Source organism: Muntiacus reevesi, chromosome 1 (assembly GCF_963930625.1).
Source record: "Muntiacus reevesi chromosome 1, mMunRee1.1, whole genome shotgun sequence".
Lineage (NCBI taxonomy): Eukaryota > Metazoa > Chordata > Mammalia > Artiodactyla > Cervidae > Muntiacus > Muntiacus reevesi.
In genome coordinates this window covers 168,291,934-168,311,298 of record NC_089249.1, presented here as the reverse complement: position 1 = coordinate 168,311,298, position 19,365 = coordinate 168,291,934, and the positions used below count along the sequence as shown (strand labels likewise).

At 38.0% G+C, this 19,365-nt stretch overlaps 1 protein-coding gene and 1 non-coding gene across 6 annotated transcripts in view; one reads left to right on the top strand and one right to left on the bottom strand.

Annotated features, from left to right (window-relative positions):
• Nucleotides 1-19,365, top strand: part of LOC136154271 (protein argonaute-3) — a 125,335-nt gene that overhangs the window by 28,366 nt on the left and 77,604 nt on the right. For 2 of the 5 annotated variants that reach the window (XM_065916572.1, XM_065916565.1), the window contains one exon: nt 10,179-10,350. In XM_065916572.1, the coding sequence (XP_065772644.1) occupies nt 10,179-10,350 (172 nt within the window). Of the gene's footprint in view, nt 1-10,178; nt 10,351-19,365 lie in introns of those variants that run through there. The other 3 variants (XM_065916577.1, XM_065916602.1, XM_065916586.1) reach the window with 3 other exon arrangements.
• Nucleotides 6,460-6,532, bottom strand: TRNAD-AUC (transfer RNA aspartic acid (anticodon AUC)). The gene has a single exon. It is a non-coding gene; the product is annotated as a tRNA-Asp (tRNA).

Genomic DNA, 19,365 nt, shown 5'->3' with positions numbered 1-19,365 from the left:
TCGCAAATAACAGAAATCCAACTGAAACTAATTAACGCAAAAGGGGTTTTTTGACTCAGGGAATCTAAGGAAAGTTGAGTGGCAATAGGAAGAACAGATTTGCAGCTGAGCTTGCATCTGGAGCAGTTGGAACTAGAAACTCATGGTATCAGACTACTCCACCTCTTATTTTGACTTCTCTGTACATGTAGCTCTACTGTATGTTCAGTTCAGTTCAGTCGCTCAGTCGTGTCCGACTCTGCGACCCCATGAATCGCAGCATGCCAGGCCTCCTTGTCCATCACCAACTCCCAGAGTTTACTCAGACTCATGCCCATCGAGTTGGTGCTGCCATCCAGACATCTCATCCTCTGTTGTCCCCTTCTCCTCCTGCCCCCAATCCCTCCCAGCATCAGGATCTTTTCCAGTGAGTCAACTCTTTGTGTGAGGTGGCCAAAGAGTACTGGAGTTTCAGCTTCAGCATCAGTCCTTCCAATGAACACCCAGGACTGATCTCCTTTAGGATGGACTGGTTGGATCTCCTTGCAGTCCAAGGGACTCTCAAGAGTCTTCTCCAACACCACACTTCAAAAGCATCAATTCTTCAGCGCTCAGCTTTCTTCACAGTCCAACTCTCACATCCATACATGACCACAGGAAAAACCATAGCCTTGACTAGATGGACCTTTGTTGGCAAAGTAATGTCTCTGCTTTTTAATATGCTATCTAGGTTGGTCATAACTTTCCTTCCAAGGAGTAAGCGTCTTTCAGTTTCATGGCTGCAGTCACCATCTGCAGTGGTTTTGGAGACCCCCAAAATAAATATATAAACAGTTTCCACTGTTTCCCCATCTATTTCCCATGAGGCGATGGGACCAGATACCATGATCTTAGTTTCCTGAATGTTGAGTTTTAAGCCAACTTTTTCACTCTCCTCTTTCACTTTCATGAAGAGGCTTTTTAGTTCCTCTTCACTTTCTGCCATAAGGGTGGTGTCATCTGCATATCTGAGGTTATTGATATTTCTCCTGGAAATCTTGATTCTGGTTTGTTCTTCATCCACCCCAGTATTTGGCATGATGTACTCTGCATATAAGTTAAATAAGCTCGGTGACAATATACAGCCTTGACGTACTCCTTTTCCTATTTGGAACCAGTCTGTTGTTCCATGTCTGGTTCTAACTGTTGCTTCCCGACCTGCATGTAGGTTTCTCAGGAGGCAGGTCAGGTGGTCTGGTATTCCCATCTCTTTCAGAATTTTCCACAGCTTACTGTGATCCACACAGTCAAAAGCTTTGGCATAGTCAATAAAGCAGAAATAGATGTTTTTCTGGAACTCTCTTGCTTTTTCGATGATCTGGCGGATGTTGACAATTTGGTCTCTGGTTCCTCTGCCTTTTCTGAAACCAGCTTGAACATCTGTAAGTTCATGGTTCACATATTGCTGAAGCCTGACTTGGAGAATTTTGAGCATTCCTTTGCTAGCGTGTGAGATGAGTGTGATTGTATGGTAGTTTGAGCATTCTTTGGCATTGCCTTTCTTTGGGATTGGAATGAAAACTGACCTTTTCCAGTCCTGTGGCCACTGCTGAGTTTTCCAAATTTGCTGGCATATTGAGTGTAGTCATCTTTCAGGATTTGAAATAGCTCAACTGGAATTCCATCATCTCCACTAGCTTCGTTCATCGTGATGCTTTCTAAGGACTTCACATTCCAGGATGTCTGACTCTAGGTAAGTGATCACACCATCATGATTATCTGGGTCGTGAAGATCTTTTTTATACAGTTCTTCTGTGTATTCTTGCCACCTCTTCTTAATATCTTCTGCTTCTGTTAGGTCCATACCATTTCTGTCCTTTATCGAGCCCATCTTTGCATGAAATGTTCCCTTGGTATCTAATTTTCTTGAGATCTCTCATCTTTCCCATTCTGTTGTTTTCCTCTATTTCTTTGCATTGATCGCTGAGGACGGCTTTCTTGTCTCTCATTGCTGTTCTTTGGAACTCTGCATTCAAATAGGAATATCTTTCCTTTTCTCCTTTGCTTTTCACTTTCTTTTCACAGCTATTTGTAAGGCCTTCTCTGACAGCCATTTTGCTTTTTTGCATTTCTTTTCCATGGGGATGGTCTTGATCCGTTTCTCCTATACAGTTTTACAAACCTCTGTCCATAGTTCATCAGGCAGTCTCTATCAGATCTAGTTCCTTAAATCTATTTTTCACTTCCACTGTATAATCATAAGGGATTTGACTTAGGTCATACCTGAATGGTCTAGTGGTTTTCCCTACTTTCTTCAATTTAAGTCTGAGTTTGGCAATAAGGAGTTCATGATCTGAGCCACAGTCAGTTCCCGGTCTTCTTTTTGCTGACTGTGTAGAGATTCTCCATCTTTGACTGCAAAGAATATAATCAGTCTGATTTCGGTATTGACCATCTGGTGATGTCCATGTGTAGAGTCTTCTCTTGTGTTGTTGGAAGAAGGTATTTGCTATGACCAGTGCGTTCTCTTGGCAAGACTCTGTTAACCTTTGCCCTGCTTCATTCCGTACTCCAAGGCCAAATTTGCCTATTACTCCAGGTGTTTCTTGACTTCCTACTTTTGCATTCCTGTAATGAAAAGGACATCTTTTGGGGGTGTTAGTTCTAAAAGGTCTTGTATCCTACTGTTGATTGGCTTTTTCTGCACATCAGAACATTTGACCTTCAATGGCTGTTAACATCTCACAGCCTTAGTTCCTGAAGAGGAAATGCCTGATGGTTGTTTAGGTCCCAAGTTAAAAAAATGTCCCAGGGGAAGAACTACTTATTACTTTTTCTTGGTTCTAGAGTCTGTCTCTGGACCAGTCAATTGTGGAGCAAGTTCATGTAAGAACATATCAACTGCAGGTATTCATGTAATACTTGGGAAAGTACAGTATTCAAGGAACAGCCATGAGGTAGAGGATAAGGATGGTGTTGTGCCCGGCATACTGTCTATGAATATCGACTACAGTTGCTTATTTCACTGTTTATAATCGTGAAAAATTGGAAGTAAACTAAATATCCTGGAGTGAAGCTTGGTCAGTTGTAGTTCATCAACTTAATGGGTCATTAAAGAGCTGTTAAAATTATGGTTGTTAAGGCCTTGTGCTTCCCTGATGGCTCAGTGGTAAAGAATCCGCCTGCCAGTGCGAGACACAGGTTCAGTCCATGTGTCGGGAAAACCCCCTGTAGAAGGAAATGGTACCCCATTCCAGTATCCTTGCCTGGGAAATCCCGAGGACAGAGGAGTCTGGTAGGCTACTGTCCATGGGGTTGCAGAAGAGTCAGACTAAACTTAGCTACTACACAATAATGTATGAAGATATGCTCATGATGCTACATTAAATGGGAACAGAATACAACATTTGAAACATAAATTCAGATTACGGAAACAAATTTACGAGGTAATATGACAGAGGATGGGGTTTCAAGCAGGAGACACGGGTTTGATCCCTGGGTCAGAAAGATCCCTGGAGAAGGAAATGGCAACCCATTCCAGTATTCTTGCCTGGAGAATCCCATGGGGAGCGGAGCCTGGTGGACTACAGTCCATGGGATCTCAAAGAGTCAGACGCGACTTAGAGACCAAACAACAGCAGCATTGACACAGGGTCACTGTGGTCCAGAGTCTGGTCCCTAACTTTGTAGATCCTGATCCTCCATCTTGCCAGGCATCCAGAAACCATCATCACCATGAGAAACTGACTGATGCTAACCAAAGTTCACAGGAAACTGTTATATAAATCATAATGTTAAGTTAATCATTGTAAAGAAAAATACTGTTTCCAGAACATCAAGCAGATTCACGTTGATTAGTCATGAGGCAACAAATTTCTCTCCCTCCAGTGGTCTATATGGGCATCCAGACAATAATTAGAAGATTGCTCTGTAATTGTGGAATCAAGAAAAGGGGCTTAATGTGATGCACTTGTAAGTATTAAGGATAGAAATATCAATCACTCATAAACTCTGTCCTCAGATCATTCACTTTATATGAAAATACAGTTGTTAAATAGCTACAGAATTTTCTCTGTATAGAGTAAGCAGGCTATTTTATTAGGCTCAGAACTCCCACTAAAGAAAACTAAAATATCTGAATGAAATAGAACAAAATGTCTTCTTAAAAGCATGGAATAATTAAGAATAGGTTGCCGAAAATCAGACATTCTGCATCACAACCACTAGTTGGGAGACTATTTGCCATTACCTTAAATGCGAAAAAGTATAATGTGTTAGATATTGGCCTAACCTCAGCTGATTTCCCCAAATGAGAAATTGATGCTGGGAAGGATTGAAGGCAAAAGGAGAAGGGGGCGGCAGAGGATGAGATGGTCAGATAGCATCACTGACTCATGGGCATGAATTTGAGCAAACTCTGGGAGATAGTGGCAGACAGAGGAGCCTGGTTTGTGCAATCCATGGGGATCTCAAAGAGCTGGACACAACTTAGCAACTGAACAATAACAACTAAGTAAAGTACATTAAAGTGTCTGTACATCCATCACAGAGTGTCATGTTAGGGTATAAAATGCTTAGGAACGTCCTTCCTGATCACGATAGTTAATATGGTTGGTTATAAACAGTTATTTTGTGAGTACATGACAAATAGGTGAGCTTTTTAAAAATTATCATTTTACTGCATTCTTTCCTTAAATTGAGATACAATTGATAAATACTTTATGTTAGTTTCAGATGTACAACATGATTCAGTATTTGTAAATATTACCTCCACAATAAGGAGGTAATAACATGTGTTACCATACTTAGGAACTTTTTGTGATGAGAATGCTTAAGATCTACTTTTTTATCTACTTTCAAGTATGCAGTACAGTATTATAAACTATAGCCATCATGTTATACATTACATCCCCAAGATTTACTTACTTTGTAACTGAAAGTTTGTACTTTAGATCCCCTTCGCTCATTTTGCCTATTCCCATAATGGTAAAGAGGGCTTCTCAGGTGGCTCTAGTGGTAAAGAGTCTGCCCACTAGTGCCTGAGAGGCAAGAGGCTCAGGTTCGATCCCTTTGTTGGGAAGATCCCCTGAAGTAGGAAATGGCAACCACTCCGGTATTCTTGCCTAGAAAATTCCATGGATAGAGAAGCCTGACAGGCTACAATCCATGGAGTCACAAAGAGTTGGACACAACTGAGCATGCGAGCATCTCTGGCAACCGCTAGTCTCTTCTATTATCTATGAGCTTGTTTTTTTTTTTCTCTCTTAGCTTCCACACACAGATGAGATCATGTGGCCTTTGTCTTTCTCTGTCTGATTTATTTCACTTAGTGTAATGTTTTCAAGGTCCATCCATGTTTCAGATGGCAAGATTTCCCTTTTTTATGACTAAATAACTTTCCATTTTGTATATAGAGCACATTTTGTTTGTCCATTCATCCGATAGACACCTAGGTTGTTTCCATATCTTGACTGTTGTACATAATAATGCAATGAACGTGAGAGTGGATTTATTTTTTTAGCTTAGTGTTTTCCTTTTCTTTAGATAAATACCCAGTAGTGGAACTGCTGGATTATGTGGTTTTTCTAGTTTTGATTTTTAAAGGAATCTTCATTCTGTTTTTCATGATAGATGTACCAGTTTACACTCCTACCGATAGTGCACAAGGGTTTCCTTTCTCCACATTCTTGCCAACACTTGTTATTTCTTGTGTTTTGATAATAGCCATTCTGAGATGTGAGGTGATGTCTTATTGTGGTTTTGACTTGTATTTTCCTGGTGATTAATGATGTTGTGTGTCTTTTCATGTGCCTGTAGTCCATCTGCATGTCTTCTTTGGGAAGAATATCTGTTCAGATCCTCTGCCCGTTTTTTAAATTGAATTTTTTTTCCCTATTGAGTTGTATGAGTTTGTTATGTATTTCAAGTATTAGCCCCTTATCAAATATGTGTTTTGCAAATATATTCACTCAGTCGGTGGCTTGTGTGTTCATTCTCTTGTAGAACAGACTTTTATTTTTAATGAAAACATCAACTTTTTATTTAATGTTTTGTGCTTTTGGTATTTATGTGCTTCTTCTAAGAAGTCATCACCAGTGAACACTGGGGTGCATGTGTCTTTTTTAATATACTTTACCATATGTAAAATAGACAGCTAATGGGAAGTTGCTGTATCACACAGGGAGCTCAGTGCAGTGCTCTGTGACAACCTAGAGGGCTGGGATGGGATGGGGGTAGGAGGGAAGTTCCAGCGGGAGGGGACATATGTAAACTTATGTATACATATGTATTCACATCGTTGTATGCCAGAAATCAACACAACATTGTAAAGCAATTATCCTCCAATTAAAAACAAATAAATTTTTTAAAGTCATCATCAAGGTCACTGATGTTTTGAACTAGGAGTTCAACAGCTTTGCATTTTACATTGAGGTTCACGAGCCATTTGAGTTTATTTTGTTTGGGGTTTTTGACCACACTGTGTGTCTAGTGGGATCTTAGTTCCCTGACCAGGGATTGAACCTGGGCCCTTAGCAGTGATAGTGTAGAGTCCTAACCACTGAACCACCAGGGAGTACCCTGAGTTAGTTCTTGAAAAAAGTTTTAGATCTGTGCCCAAATTCTTTTCTTCATTTTTTTTTTCTTTAGCATGTGGATATCCATTTGTTTAACAGCACCATATTTTAAAAATGTCCTTTTTCTATTGAATTGCCTTTGCTCCTCTGTCAAACATGAGTTGACTGTATGGTTCAGTTTTGGGGCTATCAGTTCTGTTCCTCAGATCTGTTTTTCTGTTTTTTAATGAAAACCACACTATTTCTATTACTGTAGTCTTATACATTAGCACCAAAAAAAAAAAAAAAAAGAAAGAAATACTTAGGTATGAATCTAACAAAATATGTATAAGATGTATGTGAAGGAAACTGCAAAACTTTGATTAAAAAAAGAGAAAATCTGTGGTTTGATGGTATAGTCACTAAGTTGTGTCCGACTCTTGTGACCCCATGGACTATATAGCCTGCAAGGCTCTTCTGTCTATGGGATTTCCCAGGCAAGAATACTGGAGTGGGTTGCCATTTCCTTCTCCAAAAGAAGATCTAAATAGAGGTATTCTATTATACATGGGTAGAAAGACTCATTATCATAGAGATCTCAGTTCTTCTCAACTTGATTTGTGTATTTAGCACAATTCCAAACAAAATCTCAGCAAGTTATTTTATGGACATTGACAAACTGATTGTGAAGTTTATATGGAAAGACAAAATTACCCAGAAGAGTTACATGATATTAAGGGAGATTAAAGTTACAGAACTGATTGACAGTACCTGATTTCAAAGCTAACTATAAAATGTGGTAATCAAGACAGTATATGTTGTTGACAAAAGGATAGATATATCAATGAAACAAAATAACACAGCAGAGTGAGTTCTAATCCTAGTTCTGCTGCTAAAACAAAAAGACATCCTATGGACTGGAAGAAAATATTTGCACATGATTGAACCAACAGGGGCTTAATTTCCAAAATATGTAAACAGCTTCTACAATTCCATAACAAACAAACAAAAAACCCACTGAAAAAAATAGACAGTACCTAAATAGACATTTCTCCAAAGAAGACATACAGATGGCTAACAGGCACGTGAAAACATGCTCCACCTCGCTAACTAAAAATGCGAGTCAAAACTATAATGAGGTATCACCTCATGCCAGTCAGAATGGCCATCATCAAAATGGCCATCCTACACATTGTTGGACAGGGTGTGGAGAAAAAGGAACACCGTTGGTAGGAATGTAAATTGTTGCAGCCACTATGGAAGTATGGAGGTTCCTCAAAAACTAAAAACAGAGTTATCATATAATCTAGCAATCCCAGTCCTGGGTGAGTACCCACACAAAACTATAATTCAAGAAGGTACATGAACCCCTGTTTCATAGCAGCACTATTTACAATATCCAAGGCATGGGATCAACCTAAATGTCCGTCAGCAGAGGAATGGGTGAAGAAGACATGAGTAGCACACAGGGGCTTCCCTTGTGGTCTGCTGGTAAAGAATCCACCTGCAGTGTGGGAGACCTGGGTTCCATCCCTGGCTTGGGAAGATTCCCCTGGAGAAGGGAAAGGCTACCCACTCCAGTATTCTGGCCTGGAGAATTCCATGGACTGTGTAGTCCCATGGGGTCGCAAAGGGTTGGACATGACCGAGTGACTTTCACTTCACATCGCTTCTTCATACATGGAATATTACTCAACCATTATATATATATATATACACACACACACACACACATATATGAGTAATAATATGTATATATACATATATATATATGTATGGATAAAGATGATGTGTTATATACATGTAACATAATATTATGTTGTTACTCAGCCATTAAAAGAGCAAAATAATGCCTTTTGCAGCAATATGGATGGACCTAGAGATTATCATATTAAAGTAAGTCAGAAAAAGACAGGGGCTTCCCTGGTGATCCAGCATCTAAGACTCCATTCTCCCAATGCAGATTGCTTGGGTTTAACCCCTGGTTAGGGAACTGGATCCCACATGCTGCAACTGAGAGTTCACACACCTCAACTAAAAGAATCCTGCATGCTACAGTGAAGACCTGGCACAGCCAAATAAATAATTTTTTTTTAAAAAGAGACAAATACCATATGATATCACTTATATGTGGAAGCTAAAATACAACAGAAATGAATATGTCTAGAAAACAGAAACAGACTCACAGATATAGAAAACAGACTTGTGGTTGCCAAGGAAGAAGCAGGTTGGAGGCGGGAAGGACTGGAGTTTGGTATTAGCAGATGGGAACTATTACATGTAGGATGGATAAACAACAAGGTCCTACTGTATAGCACAAAGAACTGTATTCAGTATCCTGTGATAAACCAAAATGGAAAAGAATATGAAAACGGATATATGTATAACTGAGTCACCTTGCTGTAAAGCAGAAATTAAACACAGCATTGTAAATAAACTATGCTTCAGTAATGTTTAAAAAATAAAAATAATTATTAAAAGATGTAGTAAGAACTTGGTAAATTTTACCTATTGTTTATGTTCTGATTTGATCCTGACAAGATTCATGAAAAAGAGGCAGATGAGGTATTATTTCCATTTTATAGATCAGGAAATAGAATTTAAGGGCTATTACTATGTAGCAAAGAGCAAGTGGTTAGGGGCTTCCCTGGTGGTGCTAGTGGTAAAGAACCTGCTGGCCAGTGCAAGAGAGGCCAGTTCAATCCCTGAGCCAAGATGATTCCCTGGAGTAAGAAATGGTAACTCCAGTATTCTTGCCTGGGAAATCCCATGGACAGGGAAGCCTAGCAGGCTACAGTCCATGGTGCTGCAAAGAGTTGGACATGCCTGAGCGACTAACATACACTTACTTTGTTTATTATGAATAATACCGCTATGAGCATAGGTATATAATTATCAGTAGCCCGCTTTCTGTTCTTTTGGGTTTATACCCAGAAGTAGATTATTGGATCGTATGATAATTCTGCTTTAAATGTTTTGAAGAACCACTCTACTGTTTTCCAAAGCAGCTGTACCATTTTACATTTTATCAACAATTTTTCAAATTCTATATGCTTTTGTGTACCAGTAAGCTGTATTTTTTAGGACTTTGTCTAGTTCATCAAACTTGCAAATTTATTAACAGTGTTTATAATGTCTTTGGTATTTGTAGTAATACATTTTTTCCATTTATATTGGTTACTTCAACCTTTTTTGTCATGTTATAAAAGTTTGTGTTGTCTGGAATTTATCTTATTTATCTTTTCAAGTAATTGATTTTGTGCTTCGTTGATCCTTTTTTTTTGTATATTGTTTTTTATTTTGTTCATTTGCTCTTACCCTTCTGTAAGACTATTCTGCTGTTGGTTACACTCTCTTTGGATACGAGTGGTTTGTGGATTTGTGGTTCGCTTATGCTCACCTGGGTTTGTGTGATTGTTCTTTCCATCCCTTCCAAGACAATTTTTCAGAGGTACCCCATTTTTTTCTCTGTATGTGTTAATGAAGAAAGTAAATTGAAGTGAAAGAAAGGGTTCTTAGAATTGACGTCATTTTTCAGCCCTAGGTTTTAATCATTATCAGCAGAGGAATTATTACTTAAAATTCTAACCTACTCTGGTTGACAAGAATATCAAATGCAGCTTGTAACAGTGTTTCTGTCTCTCTTTTTTTCCCCTTCCCTGGCAGGACCTGTTGGGGCCCAGCCCCTACTCATGGTGCCCAGAAGACCTGGCTATGGCACCATGGGCAAACCCATTAAATTGCTGGCTAACTGTTTTCAAGTTGAAATTCCAAAGATTGATGTCTACCTCTATGAGGTAGATATTAAACCAGACAAGTGTCCTAGGAGAGTGAACAGGTAAGAATTAAGATCACAGAGATCTTTTGCTGTTGGATTTTGTCTTTGCTTTAGAAATTATGTTTATCTTGTATGTCTAAATAGCAGTGTTTAATGTCTAACAGTTTGACCAAGAACGCATGGTAATTTTCTTTGAAATTGACTGTACTTCAGAGGTGTGATAATAGGGGAAATCTACAAATAGTCTTGAAATTTTTCTGTTATAGTAACCTCATATGTTTTCTCTGTGATAATAGAAAAGGTCCAACTCATTGTTATGTGCTCTTAAAATCAGACTGAGCATTTTTTTCCTTTGCTATTAGGTAATATCTATGTGTGCTTTCATTTCTCTTCCCACCCACCTTGAACTTATTTACCCCTTCTGTAATGTTCCCTTTAAGATGATGGTGATTGTCATGGTTTTATGCCTTCCCATCCTCAACTCCTCTAACTGTTCCCTACTCTTATAGAGGAACAAGTATATATGATATATAAAGATTTACATTCTGCTCTTAATAAGCTTCTCTCACCCTCTCCAAATACTCTGGATGTGAATATGGTTTAGGTGATGTAGGAAATGTGAAAGGAATTTATGACATGATGTATACCACAAACGAGGTCTTTTAATTGGCGTGTACTTGCTTTACGATGCGTTAGTTTCTGCTGTATGGTAGCATGACTCATTTGTAAGTATAGGTACATTCCCTCCTCCTTGACCCTCCCTCCCACTCCCTCTCGGCGGGCACAGAGCGCTGAGCTGAGCTCCCCGTGCATTGCAGCAGCTTCCCACTCGCTGTCTGTTTACACACGGTAGTGTGTATATGTCAGTGCTACTCCCGCAATTTGTATCAGCTTCTTCTTGCCCCCTCCTGTGAGATAAGATTTATAAGAAATATGAAATAAATTAGTACTAAGAAACTTTGTAATAAGTTGTAACAAAAAACCCCTATCATGTGAGTGTTATAATTAACATGTAATACAGAGTTCTTTCTGAGGTCAGGAAGCAAGTTATAGAGTACTACAAGTGGAGAAGCCCAAGGTATCAACTAATCTGATACCTTTTTTCCTCTCCAATACCTTTTTTATAGCTGAAATACAGAAAGGTTGAGAGGCTTATTCAACAACACATTGCTAGTAGCAAATGTGAGACCAGAACTCCAGAATCCTGACTTAATAGTCATTAAGAAATAATTTGTAAAGCAAGAAGGGAAGGAATTGAATTAATCTAAAGAGGTGGTGGAACTGCAGATAGCTGTAGTAAAGAAAACACTTAAAAAAAAAAAAAAAAGATAAGGCAGCAGTAACAAAGATACAAACTCCAGGAGATAGTGAAGGACAGGGAAGCCTGGCGTGCTGCAGTCCATGGGGTTGCAGAGAGTCAGGCGCAGCTTAGCGACTGAACAACAGCGAAGTATGGCAGTTGAGGAGAACCAGGTGTACTGAGCCTAAGCCAGGCTTAAAGGGGAGGTTCTAGCCAGTTACTGCAGTACCTGCCATCTATGAGTAGATGATTACCTAATCTTGCTGTAGCCTCCACCTCTGCCCTGAGCTTTGGACTAACACCTTACTATCTATAAAGGGCTTCAAACAACTTATTCTCTGAATCCTCCTCCCCACACTCTGCTCATGTTGCTATATTCTTTTTCTCTACCGAAATTCCCTAAGTAGAACTTCCTTTTCCTCCTATTGGTGATCACATCCTATTGCTTCTTTCTCAAAAATTATTCCCTAATCTGACCTCTATCTATATTATTGCCACCTTGGTTTCAGACCCTTATTTGTTGCCTAGCCCATTGTAATGACCTTGTCTGCCCTAACATCTCTTTCTCTCTCCATTCTCCTTACATAGCTACACTTTTGGCATAGTTATCCTTTTAAGTAAGAAATCTGATTATTTCACTCCCCTACTTTTAAATGGGTTCAGCTGCCTATTGCCCACAGAATAGCATCCCAAGTTTAGTATAGTATGCCCTTCTTAGTTTGGCTCTAACCTTTACTAATCTTTATCTTTTTTCATATTCTGCAACTCCAACCTGGAATGCCCTCTCTGCCTTTATCTCTCTGGCAAACTTCTATTATTTTTCAAGACAAACTTTTTGAACTCCATAGTCAGATGTAGTTCACTTTTTAAAATAAATAATAAGTGGTAGTTTATTAATCGATGGAGTATATTACACAACAAATTCCCTCACATCTTTCAGGAAGAAAAACCGTTAGATTTGAAGAATAAAGACATCACCCACTGAATCTGGACATCATTAAAATGTGCTTTAAATATTTCTTTGGGAAAAGTAGAAGAAACACCTCTACTCAGGAGAAACATACAGCCCAGGTCTTTTATTTTCTTTACAGCCATTGTGACGTGAATTCATGGAGAATGGGCTCAGCAGTTCAGGCTCCTTCCCACTGGTTCTCACAGTGTGCTTCTCTGGGTGGAGCAAGCTGGCGCTTCAGCTGAACCCAAGTACTTTTCTTTTTGGCTCCCTTCTTTTTCTAATCATTTTCCTTTACACATTTCAGGACGCTTTCTTGGCTCTTAGACTGCTTAATGTGCTCCATACACACATTAATTCTCTTGGCAAGAATCTTGCCCTTAACTTGTTTGTTTACATGGATGCCAACAGCATGCTAGGTAACATTGTAGACTCTTGGAGTTTTGCCACAGTAACATTTGTGGGGCCTTCCTTGTCAAGAATGGTGCCCTCCCCTTGTTATCTACAATATTACCTTTCTTGTTGATTTGCATGATGCATGTAGCCAAAGGAATGACTCCGTGTTTTCTAAAAGGCTTAGAGAACATATAGCGAGTACCCCTCCTCTCTCCCTTCGTGTTGGTCATTATGGCAAAATGCTGGAGGATGGTGGTTCCAGCCAAAAAGCCAGTTCATTCTACTATGACCTTGTAGTACTTGATTGGTATGCACTTTTGTTATAATATTTTTAGTGCAATATTTGTTGCTACCTTCTTTTCTCAGCATAACCTCTTCATGAAAAGTTATATTCTTTATCATCATCTTTGTAGCCTTGATCTTAGCTCAGTGATTGACACAGAGTAAAATACTCAATAAAATGAACAAAATGCTTATAAAAGTAAAAGGGGGTGAGTGTATCGGTGAGAGAACCGGACATGATAGAGGGCTTCATATGCCTAGATATGGACGTTCAGTGCCCTGTCCTCTCTCCTAGAATATGCAGGTTCATCTTTATCTTAGTATCCTTTTCTTTTGTCTGTCTTTGTGCTTACAGGGATCACCTGCCTCATGCTGCACTCTCAAATTCCCTTTTTCTTTTTTCTCAAAACTAGGGTATTAATGTGTACATTTGAACAAAGGATAATCCTTACCTTTCTGGTAGATGTTTACATTTTTTAAAGGCATTTATTAATCTTAAGAAATCTAACTGATAGAATGTTTAAGGCAGATGTTTCTTGGCTGAATTTCTTATTATCGCCTCTCTACCTTGCCCTGCCTGAAAGAATTGTCCTTAACTTTAGCAATATATAGTGGAGAATTCTTATATGTTATCTATTGAATAGGAAAATTATATAATGGTAACGTTAGAAACAGAGATTAAATTGCCAACATTTGCTGGATTATGGAGAAAGTTAGAGAATTCCAAAAAAATTTGCCTGTTTCATCGACTGTGCCAAAAACTTTGACTGTGTGGATCATAATAAACTGTGGAAAGCTCTTAAAGAGTTGGAAATACCAGACCATCTTACCTGTCTCCTGAGAAATCTATTTGTGGGTCAAGAAGCAACAGTTAGAACCCTGTATGGGCAGGGTTGTCTGCCGTCACCCTGTTTAACCTGTACGCTGAGCACATCGTGAAAAACGCCGGGCTGGATGAACTCATCCAATCTGGAATCAAGATAGTGGGGGAAACATCGACAACCTTAGATATTTGGATGATACCACTCTAATGGCAGCAAGCTATGAGGAACTGAAGAGCGTCTTGTTGAGGGTAAAGGAAGAAAGTGAAAGAGCCGGCTTAAAACAAAATATTAAAAAAACTAAGATCATGGCATCCGGCCCCATCACTTCATGGCAAATAGAGGGGGAGAAGGTGGAAGCAGTGACAAATTTCCTCATCCTGGGCTCTGAAATCACTGTGGATGGCGACTGCAGCCATGAAATCAGAAGATGATTGCTTCTTGGCAGGAAAACTATGACAAACCTAGACAGTGTGTTGAAAAGCAGAGACATTACTCTGCCGACAGAGGTCGGTATAGTCAAGACTATAGTCTTCCCAATGGTCACATACGGTTGTGAGAGTTGGACTGTAAAGAAGGCAGAGCACCCTCAAACTGTGGTGCTGGAGAAGACTCCTGAGAGTTCATTGGACGGCAAGAAGATCAAACCAGTCAATCTTAAGGGAAATCAACCCTGAATACTCACTAGAAGGGCTGATGCTGTAGCTGAAACCAGTATTTTGATCATTTGATGCGAACAGCTGACTCATTGGAAAAGTCCCTGATGCTGGGAAAGATTAAGGGCAGAAGCACAAGAGGGCATCATAGGATGAGTTGACTGGATGGCTTCACCAATGCAATGGACATGAACTTGGGTGAACTTCAGGAGATGGTGAGGGACAGGGAGGCTGGCATGCTGCCATCCTTGGGGTAGCAAAGAGTCGGACATGACTAGGTGACTGAACAACAACAACAATGTTAGAACAACAAAATCACTTGAAGACAAAATGGGTTGGAATTGAGGGAATGATAGGAGTTGGAGGCTTGGGACTTAGAGGTATGTCAGTTAAGGGTTTTTTTTAAGCATTTAAGATGAGTCTCTCATGAGAGACTGAGGCAATAGCAGTAATGTTGGGTTAAAAAACCAAAATTGTTTATATTAGATTTATTCCTTTTCCTACCTTTTTTTGGTAAAGGAATAATCATGTGTTATATGTGTGTATATGAAGTTGTGTACCACAGAGTTTCACATGTAGATGCTCAACATGTTGGTTAAATTTGAGAGGAACATATAGATGATAAATCAGTGTGGTACATTCTAGTTTTAACTTACAGCCCTGTTGACATCCCTAATTGTACTTCATCTTTATGTTGCTTTGTCTTCTTATGTTAATTTTCAGTAGAAGTAAAGGATCTGTAATGAAGATGTTTCCAAATGGAAACTTTTTTTTTTTTTTTTACGTACCTTTTTTTTGAGTTTTGACAAGAGCTAGAGGACTTCTTCGGGACTCTAAAATCATCATTAACCAGCTTTACACTTTGTTAATGATATTGGTTTAGTTTTATGTCAACATCCACAAAATTTATTCCTTTTGTTTTCCTCAGAAGACTAGTTCTTGTCTTCACTTTTTGCAGTATTACATACAACTAGTCAGTTAAAATTGTTGGTGGGCTTCCTAAATTGGTTTATTTCTTATACTTCAAAAACTAGAATTCTAAAAGTTAGAAGAAACTAAATAGAACTTTACAGTTCCTTTTCAATATTAGCTAAATAGTTATGAGCCAAAATGTAGCAGTATTTAAATCAACACATATGAGGTTTCTCTTGTCCATATGCCACATGCTCAAATATTTGGAACTATGGCATTAATCATACTAGTAGAATGATGTATTGCAGCCAAGCAAGTTTCCACTTTAGTCAGAAGAGTTTTCTTGGACAAAATATCCAGGAAATGCTTGTGAATCATCTTGCCAGTCAATTTTTCTACCTTAGATTTTCTTTCTGTTGCTTTTTTTGTCCTTTCCTCACTTCTTTTGGGGAGACTGTATCTCTATGTTTCTTTTTTTCCCTATTTAATGATTTGATTTTAAAATCATCATTAGTTAAAAGAGTAAAGCAGGTTTCAGATATGTCTAGGTGGATTTTTTACAAGTGAATGGTACTAATAACTAAAAATTAATTTTTAGAAGTATTGTGACCTAGAGTGTAAAATCTGTAACTTGAGATTTTTATGCTCGTTTGTTCAACTACTAAATATATATCAGGATAAATCCTCAGTAGACTGTCAGTGTACTTATTCAAAGTTGTTAAATAGTGAAATAGATGTGAAAATTGTATGTGTAGCATGATTATAAATGCAAGATCTACTTGTATAAAGATTTGAAGGACTCTTGAAATGGTGATAGAGTGATCAAATTTTTGATTTCATTTTCGTTCATAAATTAAACATCATCTTACAGTCATTGTTTTAGTATGATTGTGCTTACTTGCTCAGTCGTGTCATTTGTGACTCTTTGCCACCCTTTGGACTGTAGCCTGTCAGACTCTTCTGTACATGGGGTTTTTCAGGCAAGAATACTGGAGTGGGTTGCCATTTCCTTCTCCATGGGATCTTCCTGACCCAGGAATTGAACCTGCGTCTCCTATGTCTCCTGCATTGCAGGCGGATTCTTTACCCTTTACTATTCTGTTATGATTAATGACATAGTGCTGAATATTTGTGCATATCACATATGGATGTAATATAATGATGGTTGAATTTTAGAAGGAAAAAATAAATCTATATTGAAAAGATTTTGACTTTTACATAGAAATTGTCACAAGTCAGAGTGTTTGAGGAAACTCTCTTTTGTTATTAGGAATATTATTGACAGTGTTATGCTAGGGTAGTGTTCCAAGAAAGGGACATTCTTTTTTTAAATAACAACTTTATTGATATACAATTCACATAGTACACAATTCACTCATTTAAAATGTACAATTCAGTGTTATTTAGTATGTTTACAGTGATAGTGTACAACCATCACCCCAGTCATACTTTAGAACATTTTGTCCTCTCCCGAAGAAATCTCATGCTCATTAGCAGTCACTCCTCAGTGCCTTCCTCCCTACAATCCCTGCCCAACACGAGCCTACTTTCTGTCTCTGTAGATTTGCCTTTTCTGGACTTTTCAATATAAATGGAATCATACAATATATGGCCTTTTGTGTGACTGACCACTTTCATTTCGCATGTTTTCACGTAATGTTGTAACAGAAAGAAGTGAAAGTGTGAGTCGCTCAGTCATGTCCAACTCTGTGCAACCCCACAGACTGTAGTCCACTAGTCTCCTCTGTCCATGGGATTCTCCAGGCAAGAATACTGGAGTGGTGTAGCCACTTCCTTCTCTGGGGATCTTCTCAACCCAGGGACTAAATCCATGTCTACCTGCTTTGCAGGAAGATTCTTTACCATATGAGTCACCAGGGAAGTCCCTTAATGTTGTAGTATCTATTAGTATTTCATTACTTTTTATTACTTAATAATATTCCATTGTATGGACATTTTGTGTTTCTGTTCACTTGTTGATGGACATGTAAGTTGTTTGCACTTTTTGGCTCTTAAGATTGATGTTGCTTATCACGTTCATGTTTTCATTTCTCTTGAGTGTATACCCAAGAGTGGAATCAAGTGATAACTCGATGTTTAATCTTTTGAGGGACTGCCAGAATCTTCCAAAGTGGATGCATCGTTTTACATTCCTGATAGCAGTGTGTGGTGATTCCAGTGTCTCTACATCCTCATTAACATTTGTTATCTGTCTTTTTCACTAGCTATCTTAGTAAGTGTTGAGTAATATCACGTTGTTACTTTGATTTGCGTTTGCCTGATGTCTAATGATGTTGAGCATCTTTTTATGTACTTATTGGCTATTTGCATATTTTCAGAGAAATGGCTGTCCAACTCTTTTGCCCATTTTTAAATTAAATCATTTGCCCTTTTTGTTATTAAGTTGTAGGAGTTCTTTATAACTTATCAGATAAGATGATTTGCAAAAGTTTTCTCCCTTTCTACACCTTGCCTTTTTTACTTCCTTTTAAAATTTTTTATTTTTTCTTGGAATTGAGATATAGTTGATTTACAATATTACTTTAGTGTCAGATGTACAACATAGTGATTTGACATTTAATAGATTATACTCTATATAGTTATTATATAAAATATTGGCTGTATTCCTTTTTCATTTTCACTTTCTTTGAAACACATTTTTTATTTTGATGAAGTCTAGTTATTTTTTCTTTTGTCAGCTGTTCTTTTGGTATGTTTTGAGAGGTATACTTCTGATTAAAATGATTTAGAAGACATACCCCAAAAAACACTGCCAGTGAAAATTAAATGGTTTAGTTTTGCATGTTCAGCTATCTTGGGAAAACCATACCATATAAAATACATAATTTTTAAAAAGCAAGTTTTATTTGCCTTGTTAGTTGTTAGTCACTTGTAAGATAAGAAAGCTAATAGATGGTGAATATTTCAAATCTCAAAATTCTTTTAAAGTAGCATCTAAGTAAGTTACTCACTAATCTTTTAGCTGATATTCCTACAATATATTTGAAATTCAAAGGTACTTTTCAAAGATACTGTTGTAAATAAAGATATGTATAAACATAGGGACTAGTAGGTAGCGTTTATTTTTAACATCTATCCATTTGTGTAGATTTAAATTACAATAACAGCTATATAATATTCCATTGTAAGATGTGCCTTGATTGTTTACTTCTAGCCTGTTCCATTTTTTTTCTTAGACTGAGTTAATTTAAAGCAGTTATCTGAATGTGCTATATTATTGTACCAATTAAGAATGCTCACTAGATTTCAACATTTATGGATCTGACTAGAACTATAATTCTAAATCCTACAGTAACTTTTAAAACTTAAAGGCTGTTTTTTAAATCTTCCCTATGTTTTCTTAACTGTTTAATTTACTGTGCTTCTGTTTTGTGTCAGGCACTGTGCTAAGCTCTAGGGATAACAAGATAAATAAGACATGATTCCTGCCAAGGATTTTATAGTCTGTGTAGAGTGACAAGTTCTGTGAGATGTGTGGTGTATGCTTTTTAGAAAAGAGTACTGATTCCTGATTTTGGTTATGGAGGCAGATAGAGTAGATGACATGCTATCTGAGCTGAATGGTTACCTGGTGGAGCAGGGGAAAGAATATTTCATATAGAGAACATGAGTAAAGGTAAGACATGTTTATGTAACAGAAATTGGCAAGTATAAATAGAGTAGATAGAATCTGAAAAGTTGGCCAGGGAATAGGTTATGAAGGATCTTAAATCCATGCTAAGGCTTGTGAATTCA